Genomic DNA, 21547 nt, shown 5'->3' with positions numbered 1-21547 from the left:
ATATATGCTGTCTACAAGAGACCCACTTCAGACCTAGGGACACATTCAGACTGAAAGTGAGGGGATGGGAAAAGATATTCCATGCAAATGGAAATCAAAAGAGAGCTGGAGTAGCACTACTCATATCAGATAAAATAGACTTTAAAATAAAGAATGCTACAAGAGACAAGGAAGGACACTACATAATGATCAAGGGATCAACCCAAGAAGAAGATATAACAATTATAAATATATATGCACCCGATATAGGAGCACCACAATACATAAGGCAACTGCTAACAACTATAAAAGAGGAAATCGACAGTAACACAGTAATAGTGGGGGACTTTACCACCTCACTTACACCAATGGACAGAGAATACAAAATGAAAAATAAGGAAACACAAGCTTTAAATGACACAATAGGCCAGATAGATTTAACTGATATTTATAGTACATTCCATCCAAAAACAGCAGATTACACTTCCTTCTCAAGTGTGCATGGAACATTCTCCAGGGTAGATCATATTTAGGGTCACAAATGAAGCCTCGGTAAATTTAAGAAAATTGAAATCATATCAAGCATCTTTTCTGATCACAGCACTATGAGATTAGAAATGAATTACAGGGAAAAAATGTAAAAAACACAAATACATGGAGGCTAAACAATACGTTACTAAATAACCAAGGGATCACTGAAGAAGTCAAAGAGGAAATCAAAAAATACCTAGCGACAAGTGACAATGAAAACACGATCCAAAACCTGTGGGATGCAGCAAAAGCAGTTCTAAGACGGAAGTTTATAGCTATACAAGCCTTCCCCAAGAAACGAGAAAAGTCTCAAATAAACAATGTAACCTTACACCTAAATGAACTATAGAAAGAAGAACAAAACCCAAAGTTAGCAGAAGAAAAGAAATCATAAATATCAGAGCAGAAATAAATGAAATAGAAACAAAAGAAAGCGAAGATCAATAAAGCTAAAAGCTGGTTCTTTGAGAAGATAAACAAAATTGGTAAACCATTAGCCAGACTGATGAAGAAAAAGAGGGAGAGGGCTCACATCAATAAAATTAGAAATAAAAAAACAGAAGTTACAACAGACACCGCATAAATACAGAGCATCCTAAGAGACTACTGCAAGCAACTCTATGCCAATAAAATGGACAACCTGGAAGAAATGGACAAATTCTTAGAAAAGTATAACCTTCCGAGACTGAACCAGGAAGAAATAGAAAATATGAACAGACCAATCACAAGTAATGAAATTGAAACTGTGATTAAAAATCTTCCAACAAACAAAAGTCCAGGACCAGATGGCTTCACAGGTGAATTCGATCAAACACTTAGAGAACTAACACCCATCCTTCTCAAACTCTTCCAAAAAATTGCAGAGGAAGGAACACTCGCAAACTCATTCTATGAGGCCACCATCACCCTGATACCAAAACCAGACAAAGATACTACAAAAAAAAGAAAATTACAGACCAATATCATTGATGAATATGGATGCAGAAATCCTCAACAAAATACTAGCAAACAGAATCCAACAAAACATTAAAAGGATCATACACTATGAGCAAGTGGGGTTTATCCCAGTGATGCAAGGATTCTTCAGTATTTGCAAGTCAATCAATGTGATACACCATAGTAACAAATTGAAGAATGAAAATCATATGATCATTTCAATAGATGCAGAAAAAGCTTTTGACAGAATTCAACACCCATTTATGATTAAAAAAAAAAACTCTCCAGAAAGTGGGCATAGAGGGAACCTACCTCGACATAATAAAGGCCATATATGACAAACCACAGCAAACATCATCCTCAATGGTGAAAAACTGAAAGCATTTCCTCTAACATCAGGAACAAGACAAGGATGTCCACTTCCAGCACTATTATTCAACGTAGTTTTGGAAGTCCTAGCCACAGCAATCAGAGAAGAAAAAGAAATAAAAGGAATACAAATTGGAAAAGAAGTAGTAAAACAGTCATTGTTTGCAGATGACATGATACTATACATAGAGAATCCTAAAGATGCCACCAGAAAATTACTAGAGCTAATCAGTGTATTTGGTAAAGTTGCAGGATACAAAATTAATGCACAGAAATCTCTTGCATTCCTATATACTAATGATGAAAATTCTGAAAGAGAAATTAAGGAAACACTCCCATTTAGCATTGCAACAAAAAGGGTAAAATACCTAGGAATAAACCTACCTAGGGAGACAAAAGACCTGTATGCAGAAAATTATAAGACACTGATGAAAGATATTAAAGATGATACCAACAGATGGAGAGATATACCATGTTCTTGGATTGGAAGACTCATTATTGTGAAAATGACTATAGTACCCAAAGCAATCTACAGATTCAATGCAATCCCTATCAAATTACCAATGGCACTTTTTACAGAACTAGAGCAAAAAATCTTAAAATTTGTATGGAGACACGAAAGACCCCGAACACCCAAAGCAGTCTTGAGGGAAAAAAGCGGAGCTGGAGGAATCAGACTCCCTGACTTCAGACTATACTACAAAGCTACAGTAATCAAGACAATACAGTACAGGCACAAAAACAGAAAACAGAAATATAGATCAATGGAGCAGGATAGAAAGCCCAGAGATAAACCCACGGACCTATGGTTAACTAATCTATGACAAAGGAGGCAAGGAGACAGTCTCTTCAATAAGTGGTGCTGGGAAAACTGGGCAGCTACATGTAAAAGAATGAAATTAGAACCCTCCCTAACGCCATACACAAAAATAAACTCAAAATTGATTAGAGACGTGAATGTAAGCCTGGACACTATAAAACTCTTGGAGGAAAACATAGGAAGAACACTCTGACATAAATTCCAGCAAGATCTTTTTTTGATCCACCTCCTAGAGTAATGGAAACAAAAACAAAAATGAACAAATGGGAACTAATGAAACTTCAAAGCTTTTGCACAGCAAAAGAAACCATAAACAATACGAAAAGACAACCCTCAGAATGGGAGAAAATATTTGCAAATGAATCAATGGACAAAGGATTAATCTCCAAACTATATAAACAGCTCATGCAGCTCAATATTAAAAAACAAACAACCCCATCCCCAAATGGGCAGAAGACCAAAATAGACATTTCTCCAATGAAGAGATACAGATGGCCAAGAAGCACATGAAAAATTCAACATCACTAATTATTAGAGAAATGCAAATCAAAACTACAGTGAGGTATCACCTCACACCAGTTAGAATGGGCATCATCAGAATCTACAAACAACAAATGCTGGAGAGGGTGTGGAGAAATGGGAACCCTTTTGCACTGTTGGTGGGAATGTAAATTGTTACAGCCACTATGGAGAACAGTATGGAGTTTCCTTAAAAAACTAAAAATAGAATTACCATATGATCCAGCAATCCCACTACTGGAGATATACCCAGAGAAAACCATAATTCAAAAAGTCACATGCACCCCGATGTTCACTGCAGCACTATTTACAATAGCCAGGTCATGGAAGCGACCTAAATCGCCAGATGAATGGATAAAGAAGATGTGGTACATACACACAATGTAATATTACTCAGCCATAAAAAGGAACGAAATTGGGTCATTTGTTGAGACGTGGATGGATCTAGAGACTGTCATACAGAATGAAGTAAGTCAGGAAGAGAAAAACAAATATCATATATTAACGCATATATGTGGAACCTAGAAAAATGTTACAGATGAACCGGTTTGCAGGGCAGAAATTGAGACACAGATGCCAGAACCAACGTACGGACACCAAGGGGGGAAAGCGGCAGGGGGTGCGGGTGGGGGTGTCATGAATTGGGCTATTGGGATTGACATGTATACACTGATGTGTATAAAATGGATGACTAATAAGGACCTGCTGTATAAAAAAATAAACAATATAAAATTCAAAAAAGAATGTTTTCAGTGTATAGGTTTCAAAGTAGCTATGCTTCAGAGCAAAAGCACAGTATGCATTCATCTAATAGTATTTTGCATTATAAGAATACAAGGGAAAAGATCTTCCAGAACCCTAGTTGATCATCTCTAGAGGAGTGTCTGTACAGATTATCTGGCCTCCTTATTCAGGAAGCACAAAGAACCTTTCTTTATGTATTTGCGTATTATGGATGGATTTGTTTGTGTGAAATGGGCAGGCTCTACAATGAGTTCTAATGGTAACCCCCAGTTCCTCTTCACTGCAGAACTGCTGATAACTCATTTGGGGTCTCTGTGCACTCAGACATAACATAGGATAATTCCAGCTGTATTTTGGTCACATTATTTAGCTTTGATATCTCAAGTTTCCAAATCTGTAAAGTGGAAACAGCGATAGTACCAGTTCAAAAGGCTATTAGGAGATTAAATGAGTTAATACATGTAAAACACTTAGTGCCTAACACTTGATGTGTACTCATCAATTAAAAATAAAATAAAATAAAATAATAAAATAAATAAATAAAAAGAGCCATGCCAAGAAGTTGCCATTATTCATATTTCACAGTTGAGGGACTTGAAATTTATAGGGTTTAAGCACCTTGCCCACTTATCGAAGCATAAGAAATAGAACAATGACTCAAACCAACCCTTAGATTTTCAATCCATGCCTCTTTAAGGGTTGAAAGAATATTTGTGTTTTAAATGCATTATTTGAAAAACATACATTTTATTTCCTATGCAGCCTTTAAAAATTAGTTTTTTTTTTTTTTTTACTTAGGCCAATTTTGATGTCTCTGAGAATCAGAGCTGCCCTCCGGTAGTACTGCGTATCATTTTATTTTGTGAATTCATGCTAGTAATTTCTCATGCTTAACAGTTTTAGTGTTTAAAAAAAAAAAAAAAAAAAAAAAAGCTAAATCACTGTGTTCCTTTTTGCATTTTTCCAGGTCCTGAAGAGGTAGAAATCAAGTGCCCCTTGAATCACATTGCTTGCATTGGTGCCAACAAATGTGTTCATTTATCCCAGCTCTGCAATGGCGTCCTGGACTGCTCAGATGGGTATGATGAAGGAGTTCATTGCCGTGGTGAGTCCACTTGTGGAAAAATACAACAGAAATATTGAATTTTTCATAGTTTTCATGAAAGTTCAAAGAGAACCTATAACCTGTCTTTTCTTTCAACTACAACCTTATCAGTTATTGAGAAAGCATGAGTTTTATTGCCAGAGACACTCAATATGCATTTCAAAGCTGTGATTATTGCGCTTTATTGAAAAATGCTGTTAGAAAAAAAAAACCCACACATTTAGCCTTTGAAGTTGGGCTCTTAAACAATTATATATTTCATAGAAAGTACTTCTGAGCAAAGGACAAAAGAGAAGTCTTAGTCACAGTATTGATACCATACATATAAAACTTGTTTCTGTGAACTGTTGCTTAAGCAAAGGGTATTTGAAGTAAAACCTCTGCAATCAAATATTTTAATAGAATGTATCATGGGAAATTTTCCTTTAATATTATTTCCCTGAAGTTATACTGTTAACTTTCTTGTAATTTTCATTCTTGTTAAAAGCCTGCATTCTACAGTGGTCAAGCGTTTACCTATATACTAATGATAGAAGTAACTAAATCTCAAATTTATAAAAAGTTAATTGGAACTGGTATATTCCAATAGAATTGGTTGGGAAGGGGAGGATAAAATGTTAGACAAAGAAACAGGAAAAAGTTGAGGATTAAGGTAAGGACTTTTATCTGGAAACAGAATCAAGGTTTCAGTCAAGTGAATCAGTCTTCAACTTGGAGTCGGGAAAGAAACCACTGAATCAGAACGTTCTAACTTGGATTCTAGCATGTTGAATGTAACACAAAGGATGTTTATTGAAACTGTCAAAGAGTAACGCGTTCTTTATGTTGAGGTCAGTGAGACAATAAGGAATGGAAGGAACTGTAGAAAGCTGGAGATGCATGTCTGGTGTCTGGACAGATTCTCACTAAATTGCTGCCATTTTGGAAAGGTCCTAGGTCACCAAAAGTTCCAGGTTTTTAGGAGGAGCTCCACATCTTTGTGTTTAAAGTGTTCAAAGTTAGCTACTGCTTTTTAAACATTGTATGGTCAGCAATGTACAGGCCTAACAAAACTTGTCTGGAGATCTGACAGGGCTTACTGGCTGCCAGTTTCCCACATTTGGGCTGAAATAACCTGGATTCAAAACCAGAGATGGAGACATATATTAGAAAAAGAGTAAATCTTTGTTTAGAAAGGTAATTCAAAGTGGTAAGGATGTTGAGAGAGCATAGATCAGCTGGATCACTAGGTCTTTTCCCTCTTTCTAAAGGGATGTCCAATTACTCTGGCCCTGTAGACATATTCAGATTGAGAAGTTAAAGGTCTTCCTTCTTTGGCCAAGTTTCCTTTCTTAGCCTTGAACTCTGACAGGGTCACATAAGGAGCCAGTTGATTCTTAGTTTTACTTATGAACATGTGTAATAATAATTAATAAGAAATTTTATTTTTATTTAGAGGCTTTGTGACATGTACTCCTTTTTATAATTGTATAGTTTTAAAAGTGATATTAGTAGAAAGTAAATTAGTGAATTACAAAGTAATAGAAGTTAAAGAGTTTAATTTTCTTTTCAGATATTAATTCTATTTTCTAGAGCCCAGTTCTGTTTTTTTTAGTTATAATTCAGGGTTCTTATTACATTTAGAACAAAATTTCAGATACACATGTGTGACTAAGCTTCTAAAAGAGTGAAATCATCACATTGCCAAATACTTCTCAGAGGTGATTATACAGATTTGAATATCTTAAACATATTTCAGTGCTGTGGATCTATGAAAATATATCTGAGTTCTCTAATAAAATTTAGAGCTGGGATTTAAAAGATAAAGGGATATGTTAATAGTAAAACAGGGGATCAACTAACTATTCAATATCTGAACAAAAATAAAATGATATTAAATTCTGTTGATTTTTGAAAAGATAGCATATACTTCAGACTGAGATTTAGAATTTGTAGTTGCTTACACTTCTTTTTTCCTGTTCTAATTTAGGTTTCCAACTGTTCCAAGTTTCATATCTTTATCACAGTGACAACCTTTTTTATTCCTTAATTTGCCAGTAGGAGGCTGATTGTACCACTTTGGCCTTTTTAATATTTCTAAATTTCACCAAATAAAGTGTTTTAAAAGACTTAACGTATTATGACTTGTGGTGGACTTAGAACTAAGTATATTTGGATCTCTACCTGTTATTTACCTCAGAAGAGGGGTTTTCACCTAATTCTGTGGCCTTGCACAACTACATAGAATGGTAGGATCAAGATGACTGAATGACACAGTGATTCCAGAGTCAGTGGTTTAATAAAGTATTTCTGCATTGAGAAAGAAAAATCAGAAATGTGTTTCCCTGCTTGGCTTGATAGAGTGCCCCAAACACATAGACAAAATACAAATCTTGGAAGCAACACCAGATTTATCACATGTATATGGTTTGTGTTTAGAAAAGATGATTGATTATGTGCAAAAGTATATCATGGGAACTGAGTGTATTTTCCCACCTTCAACCTTCCTCCTGATCCTGGGTCACATTCAATGAAAAGATGTTTTCTGAAGAGATCATTAGGCAACAGCCCCATCAAGTCTCTAAGGACTTTTTCATCTACTATAGACATACAATAAAGAAAGAAACCAGGTTAATTCAAACATCGCATTGATTTTTAGAAATGCTTTTCTCTATAGAAAAATTCTTTTTAAATCACTTCTCTTTCCATTTCTTCCTTTTTGTTGGGTTCCAAGCACACACTCTAAATAATTATGAAACCTAAGACATAATTCAAAAATGGATATGTTTTCTTTATCCTCATAAAAGTTCCAAAGTACGTTTGGTGATATATTTGTAGCCTTTATGAAGATTAATAAGGAGAAAAATGTAACATTTTGGAGGTGATATTTTGGTCTTAGGAATGCTTTTGTATCAACTGAATAGTTTTCTGAATGGTTTCCTAGAAAAAATCAATTTCTCCTTGGTAAGGGTAATGAAAAGATATCTATTATTAATGATTTTCTTTAACACTGATATTTTAATCTCCATAATTTAGCTTCATTTAAAGGAAACAATGGATTTTTGCATATGGGTGTACTTATATATAGGACTGTGCTTGTAAAAATTTTACAGTATGAACCTTCAAAATCACCACATCATATTTAAGATAATTTCATGTCTTCCTACATAATATTTCATATTGGTGGCAATATCACTATATGTAAATTGCATGAGCAATGAAAACATATTCTATACAGTATGATGCCTCTCAATACAGGATAGTTCCACAAAAATCCTTCTTCCGGAATGCTGGAGGAAGTGAACAAATTCAACTAATGGAGAATACTTGGACTGAGGTGTATCAAAACACCATTTTAATATTTGACATTCTTAAGATAATTCATTTTGTTGACATTTAAAGTAGCTAGAAGAGAAGAAGAGAAGCCCTCTTTTTATTCACAACCCTAGTTAAATTACATTTGCAGTGCAAAACGGTCGCATATTTAAATTCTCAAGGGACTGACAGTCTCTGTGGTGCTATCTGCTATTACTCTTTTAAAAGAATATGGGAACTCTTCCGGTCACTGCAAAAAGGGATTCTGTCTTCTGTGGCCCTAAAAAAGTGATTATGTAATCTATGTTTTCCAGTAAGCATTCCAATATCCCTTTAAATTCAAGGGGATAAGTGTGTGAAGAGCTTACTAAAACTGATTAGGGAATGACACTCTGACATCTGAAAAGCTCCCCACACAGACACACAAGTATGCATACCGAGACACACATACTCTTCTTTTCTGATTTGTCTTTTCTAAACCTCTTCCTACATGATTTGGAGTGTATAATATATTAATTTGGTGTATATGATCAGGAACCTAAAGAAGAATAAGATTCTTGTATGTATCATTAACTCCTTGAAATAATGAATATTAAGAAATTTTAAAATTCCATTTGATTATTTTACTTGCCAATTAGAATATAATTTTCCTGATATGCAATTACATTTTTCTCTACCCACAATCTAATGTATTTATTTTAGATTCTAGTAATTCTAAAATGTTTATTTTAATGTATTTATTTTAGGCACTGACTTGTGTTTAAAATTTTATATATTTATTTTTCTTTTATATTACTATTCATAAAACTAAATTCTTAAGAAATGATGCCAAAAAATCCTGGAGGTAATTTACAAATTCGAGGCTTTCTCAAAATGGACCAAGGTAAATGGAAAACCTTATTAACTACAATGATTCACCATAGGAAAATTAGTAATCCTTAAAACTTCTGTGTGAATCTCATATATTCCAAATATTCCTAAAAGGAATTAATCTACCCCAATTAATTAGATTTAATTAATTGATTTGACAAAATTAAATTTAATAAAAGAGTTAGGAATTAATTCTTAACTCAAATTCAGGATTCTCCTTTCTGGAAAAATGAAAAAAACAAATATTTTATCTTGTGGTGGTGCTTCGTTAGTCATTACAACACTGATTTCAGAGTAGCATCAGAATAGCTTTTAGCTACCAAAAAGGAAGGAAGGAAAGAAAGAAGTTAGTGAATTCAATAAGGAAAACAAATGAATTTGGAGCATTTTATTGTTTTTACTTTCATTTTATTGTATGAATGAATCTTGTTCTATTTCTATTTTAAAAGTTCCCATTGAAAAGTACTACCAATCTCTTTCTAAATTAAAATGAGCTTACCATACTACAGAAGGGGATTTCAGCATGCAGAATCTGAAAACAAAGGTATGGAAAAGAGGTACAATTATAAGCAGTGTTGTAGAAAGTGTATCTGTCAGCAACATAAAGCTTAAAGCACAGAGGGAAACTTCACAGTGTGTATTCAAGTCACTTGAAACATCAGTAAACCTAGAGCTAGAAAACAAGCAAACTGGAATTAGCCAGGAGGACCTGGGTTTGTGTGGTCAGGCCACATTTGATTACTAAAGCTCCTGCAACTGAGTAGATCCTGCTATATTCTTTTCTTTGTGTTGGATTGTGTTAAGGTGATCAGATAGTCTCAGATCTATCTTAAGTGTAAGCATTTTCTCCAAAGAGGTTAGTTTAAGTAATTGAGTTAGTTTAGTGAATGGCTATGACCCTTGACACTGGTTGGTTTTAGGGCCAAATTAATGCTTCTCAGAAGCAAAGCAACAATTCCTAGAAAGAACAGATCTTCTACAAGTGTATCCTTCCTCTGCAAGACTATTGCAGATGTAGTTTATGTTGACCAATGACACATATATGAAATTAGGAGAGTATACTTCTTGCAGACTATTCTAATTATATATATGTATAGAGGTGTGTACATATACATATACATGCATATATGCATAGGTTCAGATATATATGTACATACATATGTACATATATTCATTTTTCAGAGGTTTAGTTTTTTAACTTCTGCTTAATTAGAAAGATATTTGACTTTTTAACACTGATTTATCAGATATAATTGTAAACTAATCCTGCTAAAGAGAATTGGATTTCAAGTTTCAGCTGTTTGTTTGAATATGTTGACTTCTAGAGACAGTTAAATAGCCAACTGAATACCTGTGGGAAAAGTAACTAAGTAATTTGGCTCTATATCATAGCCCAGAATTCAAAATGATAATTAAGATTTTTTATTGGGAATAAATTTTTGTAGTGGATTTACATCTTTAATTAATGTTAATATTATACTAACTAGTGCTCCCTCCCCCTAGACAGATTTATTTTTAAGAATAACTATGGAAACAAAATTTTTTAAATATAGAAAAATGGTACATAGACATACTAACAGCTTAAAATGATCTAACATTGAAGGATCTAACTTAAAAAAAGATATTCTTTATTAAAATGTCATCTCAAATTCTCTCTCTCTCTCTCTCGTCTTCTTCCCCCCACCCACTCTCTCCCCATTTGATGTCCATACATTTGTTCTCTACATCTGTATCTCTATTTCTGCCTTGCAAACTGGTTCATCTTTACCATTTTTCTAGATTCCACATATATGCGTTAATATATAATATTTGTTTTTCTCTTTCTGACTTACTTCAATCTGTATGACAGTCTCTAGGTCCTTCCATGTCTCTCCAAATGACCCAATTTGTTCCTTTTTATGGCTGAGTAATATTCCATTGTACATATTTACGACATCTTCTTTATCCATTTGTCTGTTGATGGGCATTTAGGTTACTTCCATGACATGGCTATTGTGAACAGTGCTGCAGTGAACATTGGGGTGCATGTGTCTTTTTGAATTATGGTTTTCTCAGGTTATATGCCCAGAAGTGGGATTGCTGTGTCATATGGTAGTTCTATTTTTAGTTTTTTTAGGAAACTCCATACTGTTCTCCATAGTGGCTGTATCAATTTACATTCCCAACAACAGTGCAATAGGGTTCCCTTTTCTCCACACCCTCTCCAGCATTTATTGTTTGTACATTTTCTGATGATGCCCATTCTACCTGGTGTGAGGTGATACCTCACTGTAGTTTTGATTTGCATTTCTCTAATAATTAGTCATGTTGAGCAGCTTTTCATGTGCCAGTTGGCCATCTGTGTGTCTTCTTTGGAGAGATGTCTATTTAGGTCTTCTCATTTTTTTGATTGGGTTGTTTGTTTTTTAATATTGAGCTGCATGAGCTGTTTATATATTTTCGAGATTAAATCCTTTGTCCATTGATTCGTTTGCCAATATTTTCTCCCATTCAGAGGGTTGTCTTTTCGTCTTTTTTATAGTTTCCTTTGTTGTGCAAAAGCTTTTAAGTTTAATTAAGTCCCATTTGTTTATTTTTGTTTTTATTTCCATTACTCTAGGAGGTGGGTTGAAAAAGATCTTGCTTTGATTTATGTCAAAGAGTGTTCTTCCTATGTTTTCCTCCAAGAGTTTTATAATGTCCAGACTTACATTTAGGTCTTTAATCTATTTTGAGTTTATTTTTGTATATGGTGTTAGGGAAGGTTCTAATTTCATTCTTTTACATGTAGCTGCCCAGTTTTCCCAGCACCACTTATTGAAGAGACTGTCTTTTCTCCATTGTATATCCTTTCCTCCTTTGTCATAGATTCATTGGCCATAGGTGCATGGGTTTATCTCTGGGCTTTCTATCCTGCTCCATTGATCTATATTTCTGTTTTTGTGCCTGTACTGTATTGTCCTGATTATTGTTATCTAGATTGCTTTGGGTAGTACAGTCATTTTCACAATATTGATTCTTCCAATCCAAGAACATGGTATATCTCTCCATCTGTTTGTGTCATCTTCGGTTTCTTTCATCAGTGTCTTATAGTTTTCTGAGTACAGGACTTTTACCTCCTTAGGTAGGTTTATTCCTAGGTAATTTTTTCTGTTTGTTACAATGGTGAATGGGATTGTTTCCTTAATTTCTATTTCTCATTTTTCGTCGTTAGTGTATTCTGTGCGTTAATTTTGTATCCTGCAACTTTACCAAATTCATTGATTAGCTCTAGTAGTTTTCTGGTGGCATCTTTAGGATTATCTATGTATAGTATCATGTCATCTGCAAACAGTGACAGTTTTACTTCTTTTCCAATTTGGATTCCTTTTATTTCTTTTTCTTCTCTGATTTCTGTGGCTAGGACTTCCGAAACTATGTTGAATAATAGTGGTGAGAGTAGACATCCTTGTCTTTTTCTTGTCTTAGAGGAAATGCTTTCAGTTTTTCACCACTGAGAATTATGTTTACTGTGGGTTTGTCATATATGGCCTTTATTATGTTGAGGTAGGTTCCCTCTGTGCCCACTTTCTGGAGAGTTTTTATCCAGAAATAATTTTTCTTTGTCTTTAATTTTTGTCAATTTGATTACTGTGTGTCTTGGCATGTTTCTCCTTGGGTTTATCCTGCCTGGGACTTCGTGCTTCCTGGACTTGGGTGGCTATTTCCTTTCCCATGTTAGGGAAGTTTTTGACTATAATCTCTTCACATATTTTCTTGGGTCCTTTCTCTCTCTCTTCCCTTTCTGGGACCCCTATAACGTGAATGTTGGTGTGTTTACTGTTGTCCCAGAGGTCTCTTAGGCTGTCTTCATTTCTTTTCATCCTTTATTCTTTATTCTGTTCCATGGCAGTGAATTCCACCATTTGGTCTTCCAGGTTACTTATCTGTTCTTCTACCTCAGTTATTCTGCTATTGATTCCTTGTAGTGTATTTTTCATTTCAGTTATTGTATATTGTATTGTTCATCTCTGTTTGTTTGTTCCTTAATTCTTCCAGGTGTTTGTTCTTTAATTCTTCTAGGTTAAACATTTCTTGCATCTTCTTGATCTTTGCCTCCATTCTTTTTTCCGAGGTCCTGGATCATCTTCAGTATCATTATTCTGACTTCTTTTTCTGGAAGGTTGCCTATTTCTACTTCATTTAGTTGTTTTTCTGGGGTTTTATCTTGTTCTTTCATCTGGTACACAGTCCTCTGCCTTTTCATTTTGTCTGTCTTTCTGTGAATGTGGTTTTCATTCCACAGGCTGCAGAATTGTAGTTCTTCTTGCTTCTGCTGTCTGCCCTCTGGTGGATGAGGCTATCCTATCTCTCTTCTTGACAGTGATTTCAAACTAACTTATACAACTTCAATATTTTTTGACCAAATCTTTTCCATGGTGATAATCCCAGTGCATTATGGACCTTCAATTGTTGTTGTACTCTAGTTTCAGGTGATTTTTATTTTTAAATAGATGCATGTCAAAAACCTGGATCCACATCTCACACCCAATAGAGTATTTATTTTGTTTGTTTGCTTAATATTTGTAGTAGAAGAAGTGACAATTGCTTTGATACAGAGCCTTACTCCTTGGTTCCGACAACTCTTATTATGCCTGTTCCTCAAACATAACAGCCTGTTAGATAGAAGGCCTGTATGAAACCATAAAAAGCCAAAAAATCAGGTTTCCCACCTCCCAGAAATCTCTCCCCAACAGAAGAGACTTTTTAATATTTCCACCAATTTTGGAACTGTTAATTTATATGAATATTCATGGGCACCAGGACTCATCATTTATCTGGATCTTTCCCTCACCTGCCTCCTTCTGATATGATAGAAAACAAAGAATAGTTTGTAATAAATAATAAAGGGTATGAAGCCAAAAGGAATATTATAAATGTGCCAATAGAAACACAGTAAAGTTTTCCCTATATTCAATTCATGTATTAACTCCAGTAAATGTTTATTGAGCACCTACGATATTCCAGGTGCTCACCTAAGCTCTAGTGATGTAGAAAGTCCTGTTTTCTGCCTTCATGGAATTCACACATCTTAATGGAGGAAGGTAAAAATGGCTAAGGTAGAATAAAATGGGGAGCATCTAATCCTGCTTGAGGGGATGTAGGAGAATTCCCAACAGAGTTGATATGCATCTTATTCTAGGAGTTGAGAAGGCAAATGAGAGAAGGAAGAACATTTCAAATGTCAGGAACTATATGTACAGAGGCACAAGTGAGTAAGAAAACATTGTATGCTCAAGAGAGCTCTAAGTTATTTGGTTTGTTTGAAGCATAGTGTCCTGAGTAGAGAGAGATGAGTTTGAAGCTGAAAAAATACTTGGTATTAGACCTGGTGTGGTTACATTGGAATAAGGGTGTGGTATGACCCATTTTAAATACATTGCATAAAACTGTAAAGAGAAAGAGTGTGAAAAATGACACTAGGATATATTCTCAATAACATTATGAGGATACTATATTATACTGTTTTACCATTAAGCACATGAAGACTAGAATTGTTGCATATATGTAGCAGGTTATGTAACTTATTCTTAGAAGTTTAAAATGCATTATTATGGGCTTCCCTGGTGGCGCAGTGGTTGGGAGTCCGCCTGCCGATGCAGGGGACGCGGGTTCATGCCCCGGTCCGGGAAGATCCCACATGCCGCGGAGCGGCTGGGCCCGTGAGCCATGGCCGCTGAGCCTGCGCGTCTGGAGCCTGTGCTCCGCAATGGGAGAGGCCACAACAGTGAGAGGCCCGTGGACTGCAAAAAAAAAAAAAAAAAAAAAAATGCATTATTATAATGAAACTGAGCTAAACAGTCATGTGTCCCTTCACATTGATCAGTTCCCAAAAGAAGACATATGTTAAGTGTTATTCTTTAATGTGTCACTTGAATGTAGTTCATGTAAGGGAAAGTCAAAATAGATGACGTGCGGAGCCATATTAAGTGGATTCTTTTTCAGACAAAAGTTAGGTACTAGAAAAATGTACTTACTATATTAAGTAACTGGAATCCCATCTTTAACAAGCTACCAAAATACCAACTTAGTTGATGCCTCAGTTTTATCTTCTTATATCTTAACTTTGGGAAATATATAACTGTTTCAGTATTATTCAAAAGTATGAATTACAACAAACTGTCACTCAGGTCTCTACTCAGCCTCAAATGTGAGGCCAAATCCCCTATGATTCATTATTTGGTTTTTGACACAAGCAGCTTGATATTTTAAGAAGTAAGAAATTAAAGCAGGTAGCTGAGGTTGAATGGCATCCCCAGGAGTCACACAGAAAAGCAGTTTGAGAATAAGGTTTAAATACTGTGACCTTGAGTTTTCATTTGCCAGTTTTGACTACTGGGCCTTAACATATCAACTCAGAGATATGCATAAAATCGTTATGCTTCAGCATCCTTTCTGACCTGTTCTTAAAGCAGCACGATGGCTTGTAAAAAAAACTCTACCGAAAACCATTTTGAACTAGCTATATGTTCCCTGTAAGTTTTATTAATTGACTGAGCAGGAAAAAAAAATGTACTGAGTGAACAACAAGCTGAAAAACTATATAACAAGCTTGCAGAATTGAATGTCTCAATTTGACTATTAGCTCTATCCCCTTGAGAAAATTAGTGCTTTCATTTGATGAGGGATGTGGAAAGGAAATGCAGAAGTGCATTTTAACTCTTTAAAGTAGCTTTGCAATATTAAAGATAGGAAATTAAAAAAAAAACTCTTTAGGAATTCAACTTTCAAAATGGAAACTGGAAGGAAAAAGGAGAGATTTTCAAAGTCATTCAATGGAGAAAGGTTACATTTTGAAGTAAAAATCAACACAATGCCATTCCAGTAAGAAGTAACTGATAAACAGAAGATTTGAGATTTGTTAAGCACAATCTGGAATTCTAGTAACTCTTACAGAATTCTGTAGAGGGAGATTTTCTACACTTTACAGCCAGTATTTTCAATTCTGAATTTCTAATCTGTTCAAAATTGCAGAACAAACTAGTTCTGCTGCCTTTTCTTTGATTCACTGTCATCATTTATATAGTAAGCTCTATTCCACTGAATCACATATGTATTAATGTCATCATAACTGAATATCTCGGTATATAAAATAATACTCAGAAAAACAAAATAGCTGTGAAACTGGGCTCTTCTGAGCTCCCCATAATTAGTCAGTTCATAATCAAACCAAATTATTATTTGTTTTACTCATGTGAAGATGTAGAGAAATATGCATGTATATTTTAAGTTTCTCCAAACCTTTCTACATATATTTGCATATTTGAGTTTAGACACAACAAATTCATTAAAGATTAATCTTTTGGGGGAAAATAGACCACCCAGGTTTATTTACACTAATGCAGAATTTGCATTCTAGCTCTCCATTAGGTTTATGATTAAGAGAGAGCATGGACTTTGAACTTTGGTTTCAAATGATTGACCTCTCTGTGCCACAGGGGATTGTGCACCAGTGCAGACAACCTGCTGTGGTTGTGGAAACCATAAGATGCTAACCAAAGTGAGATCACTCTGATCACAGGGCTTCTTCTGAATTAGGTCAGTGTGACTAGAACCAAGGCTTGAGTGTTAGATCCAAGGAGAATTGGAAGGACAAGCTCCAAAGAGCATATTTCAGTTCTATTAGCTGAAACGTGTGATGTGTTCTCATTCAGACTATGGGTGCAAAACCAAGAGTGCCAAGCAAACAAATCTATGCGGTTCAATAAATGGCTCTGAAATTTATCTGATATTCTCAGAGCAGAAGTAATAAGAACCTAAATTGTCTAATTTTAGTTAGGTCAATTAAATATTACTTAAGAGGTCTCTAAGAAATTTGGAGAGATATATTAGGTATAAAATGCTCTTAAATCAAAATAGTTTTATATAGAATATGTAAATATTATATACAAATTGTATATAAAATTTGTCTTAAATGCATATAGAAATATATACATGTGAATATGTATTCTATTAGATTTTCCTAGCCTGTGAAATGCTTATTTCAGGGAGTTGTAAAAAAATTTATATCTTTATGCACTTGACCTATGTTGTGGTTCTTTTGTTCCTGTTTTTTAAAACTGGTGTAAACACAATGTTTCTACTAGTCATGTATTGGTGCTTACTTTGAGTGTTGTGTCCTACTCCCAAATAACTTCCAGTTCCTTTTCTGTAAGTCAGGTTTGTATCCTACCCATTTAAACTAACAAAAAGTGCAGAACTGAGAGAAATATGTGTGGGGTCAAAGCCTGATATTCTTGCCCAACACAGTATAACTTACCTTTTGAGGTGAACTTTGCTAATGCAAATATGCCTTGGTTTGATTCATCCATTTTCTTTCTATGTATACATCTTATACCCCTAATAGATCGGAATCACCTAAACAAACTTACATTTAACTTCTACCTAAGTCACTTCACTACAAGGACTCTATCAACTGGGCAGGGAAGATAAACACACAGGAAACAGAATGATGAAGTGCAAAAGTGTATAGGGCTCTGCAGAGTAACACACAAAGCATACTTCACTGTATGCCGAAATTATTGGCCTCAAACGATATGCTCTTTGTCAGGAAAATTCACTTCTGCATTTTGCCTAAAGTGATTTGCTCCTTTCAGTTTTGTTTCTTCTTCTTTGCCAGAAATATCTGCAATATGCAAAAGGAAAGCATAGGTCTCCTCAATGACTATAACTACAAATAGAGTAGCAGCAGTAACTTTCTCTCAGTGTGAAACAGAATTTTAAGATAATAGGGCCAGAAGGGACTTTCAGAGGTCATCCAGTCCATCCATCTGCCTCTAGGCTGGTCTGAACTCAAACTTGCCTAGACAGATTGCTATCTACCCAATTTGGAAGGCCTCCAGGGAGAGAAATTCTAACAACCATTTTTAGTAACACAGTCAATGCTTAGCAGTTTGCACTCTGAGCAAATGCTTGCATATTGCCTTGTAAAATTCCCCACGCCCTCTCTTTCTAGCCTTTTCTCTCCAATAGATTACACGTTCCTGTGGCTTGATCATGTTTTTCTTGTGCTTCTCCAGATAGCCTTAAATTTTCAAAATCTCTAAAGTTATAAACCACCTGCCCCAAAAACCAAGATACATTGTGTCTATTATCCACTCTAATTGACTGGTGTAGCTCCCAACTCCTATGATTCTCTTTACATATTCCATTCTCTTTACATATTTTTTTATATCTTAGTGTTGCCTTGCTCACTCATGTTGCATCAGTTAGGAATTGAATTTGGCTGTGAAAAACAGATCTTAAAAAGACTGGTAGAAAAAAATGGTAATTTATTTTTCTCCCTTGTAAGAAATGTCCAGAGATAAGTGGATGTGTTCATGGTGTGATCTGTGTCCCAGACTCCTATATTTCCCTTCTGCTGTCCTTGTCATTTGCCTTCCATCCTCAAGGTAGGCCAGTGGTCATAGATGGCCACTGCAGCTCCAAATGTAACACCCATATTCTGAAACCACTAGGTGGTGTTTCAGGGGGCTCTGGAGGGCTCTGGTTCTTTATGTCTCGGTGCAGAAAGAATTCATTGGGAAGCAAAGTGATAGGTAAGAAGTGATTTATTAGAATAGGACGCTTGTGAGACTTATAAGTGAGTAGGCGAAAGGATGCCGTGCCCTGAGAACTTAGTGGGCTACAGTTTTATAATAAAAAAAAAAAGTGGGGAGGGGAAAAAGACCACTTTCTTCCTCATTCTTGAATAGACACCATGCTTCCATCATCAGTTCCTCCTCCAGGTTGGGTTGAAGAGTTTTCTTGTCCCTGCATGGTCAAGCCAGGACTGTCATGGCACTATGGAAAAATTATTTCAGGTCTCAGTACAGTGAGGGTCTTTCACTTTGACATGTCACCTTTCCACAAATTATTGTTTTTTACGTGGGCAGAGAGCATATCCTAGGGGTCATTAATTTACTGAGCTCACTGGGCAGGATGCGGGTCTCATGCCACCATTGTTTTATTGTTTGGGGGCATGTCTCGTGCTTCTCCTGCATGGGTTTTGTTGCTAAGCAAGCCTGCTTAGTTTGGTTTTTGTGTTTTTTTATTTTTTTTTTATTTGGCTGTGCCAGGTCTTAGTTGCGGCACACAGGATCTTTTAGTTGCAACGTGCGGGATCTTTAGTTGTGGCATGCGAACTCTTAGTTGCAGCATGTGGAATCTAGTTCCCCGACCAGGGATCAAACCCAGGCCCCCTGCATTGGGAGCACAGAGTCTTAGACACTGGACCACCAGGGAAGTCCCCCTGCTTGGTTTTGTGGTTAAGTAAACCTGTTTTGAGTGATCATTAATTTACAGGGGTCTCCCATACTTTTTTCTTTACTTACAATTCTCTAGTGGGATTAACTATTTAATTACCTACTTTGTCCCTTTACTCTGTCCCTATCAATTCTAGGAGAAGAAAGAAGAATAAAATATCTCTACCAAGCAAATCAACCTTCTTAAGGAACTTTCCAGAAGCTTAACCCCCAAATTTCTATCTCCATGCCATTGGCCATAATTTTAACACACAACCACCCTCAATAGCACGAAAGACTGGGAGATATAGTTTTTCCATTGCGCAAACACTGCTTCAATAGAATCAGACTTGGAAGAAGGGGATAATGGATATTTGGTAGCAACTAAAAGTTTTTGCTATACATGTTTTAATAGAGCAATCAGAAAATTGATTGCTCACCAGATAAGTATTGCAGTCATCGTCTAAAAAATTATTCATAACGTAGAAGTTGAGAGTTATGTTTTATTCAGTGGGAATTTTTAGGACTTCAAGCCCACGAGGCAGCATCTCAAGTAACCCTGAGAGAACAGCTCGGAGGAGGCGAGGCCTTGGACCCAGGATATATAGGAGTTTTGCGACAAAGGGAAGGTAGTAGGAATAAAACATTACTGTTAATTAAAGAAAAGTAGAAATCTCAAGGAATTTAGCACTTTTCTATGTATGGGAAGATGCAAGAGTCTGAGCTCACTGAAACCATTCCTTTGATATGCACCTCAGCTCTCCAGGCCCAGTATCCCCTGTTTTCACATCCTGAGTTTCCTTAGGGCTTATTGTGGGGAGCGGCTACAGTCTGATGGCTGCTAGATGGCAGATAATCTTTTCCTTTCTGAGTTCCCTCAGGGCTCACCAGCTCACCATTGGCAGTGGATGCAATCTCTGATGACTGTGACATCCTTTGTTTGCTAATATGGCAGGCAGTATTCCATTTATCACAGTTGTATTGTGCTTGATAAACCTACAGGAAGATTCTAAAGGACAGAGAGAGCTAGGTATCAGCTAGACCAGTGGCTTTGAAAACCAGTAAAATGAGATGTTTGGACATATTACTAAACCTTTTTCTGGGTATAATATTGTATAAATTAATACAAAGATTCGTTATACCTGGGAACTCTAAGAGAAAGGTCAGGATGTGCTGTAGCAAAGGGTTCCCAAATACCTGGAATAGAGGATAGTTCCTGAGGAGCCAGTAAGGGCTGGCTGCTATCTGAGAAAAACCCCAGAGAAATGTGGTTTACAGGAGAAAGATACCCTCCCTCCCTCCTCCCCTCCCATTCTCTCCCTTAATTTTTTCCCCTTTCTTCCCCATTTTCTTCTCTCTTCCTTTAGTGCTATCCCACATCTTAAACTCTTTCAGCCTTTATATTTTTATTTCTTCAAATTTAGGCTTAAACTTGAGATTTGTTAAAAACTATCTGAATTTCAAAATCTTTGCTATTATTTCATATCTCTAGTCAGTGAACCCTATTTCATCACTTATTTTTGCTATGTGGTTTGTCCTCGTGTATACATTTTTGTTTTATTTAATGTTTTGAGAATGCCAAATGTTGTTAAATTGCTTTATCTCATTCTCTCTTTGATGGTAAATATCCAATTATTTTGTTTTGTTTTGCTTTCCAAAGACTACCAATAGTCCCCAATGAACCAAATACACCCCAACTATATTATTGCTTTTGACTTTTATTTTGAAGTGTCTAATTACTTTCTCTTTGAATTCCACATCCCATCAGGTGATTACTTCTACCATTTTTTATATCTCCAAATAAATTCTTATCTGTGAGATCCCAATTAAGAAAGCCATTTTTACCACATGGATCTAGAGAGTAAGTAAACATTATATAGGCACTGGAACAGATCTTAATAACAACTCAGTCAAAACAACATATTGGATAGTTTTATATTATTTATATATAAAGAGAGGGAGGAAGGAGAGGGAGTATACTATCACTTGAGACCCATTACAATTAGTTCTAAAATTAAAATCCTGATGTCTAAGTAACCAAAGAACAAGATGAAGAATTCTATGTATTGAGAAAAATGTTAGTGATTGTATCAATTCTCTATGAACATAACTCACCCATTCTTCTCATTTTTAACAGTG

General features: G+C 35.6%; 1 protein-coding gene across 1 annotated transcript in view; it reads left to right on the top strand.

Moving 5' to 3' along the window:
• The window catches only part of LRP1B (LDL receptor related protein 1B), a 1933320-nt gene that overhangs the window by 703585 nt on the left and 1208188 nt on the right, over nucleotides 1-21547 (top strand). Inside the window, exon 3 of the mRNA XM_024122386.1 lies at nucleotides 4866-5003. Within this exon, the coding sequence (XP_023978154.1) occupies nucleotides 4866-5003 (138 nt within the window). The remainder of the gene's footprint in view (nucleotides 1-4865; nucleotides 5004-21547) is intronic.

This window comes from Physeter macrocephalus, chromosome 2, assembly GCF_002837175.3.
Source record: "Physeter macrocephalus isolate SW-GA chromosome 2, ASM283717v5, whole genome shotgun sequence".
Classification (NCBI taxonomy): domain Eukaryota; kingdom Metazoa; phylum Chordata; class Mammalia; order Artiodactyla; family Physeteridae; genus Physeter; species Physeter macrocephalus.
Note: the sequence above shows the minus strand (reverse complement) of the source record. Positions and strands in the feature narration are given on the sequence as shown.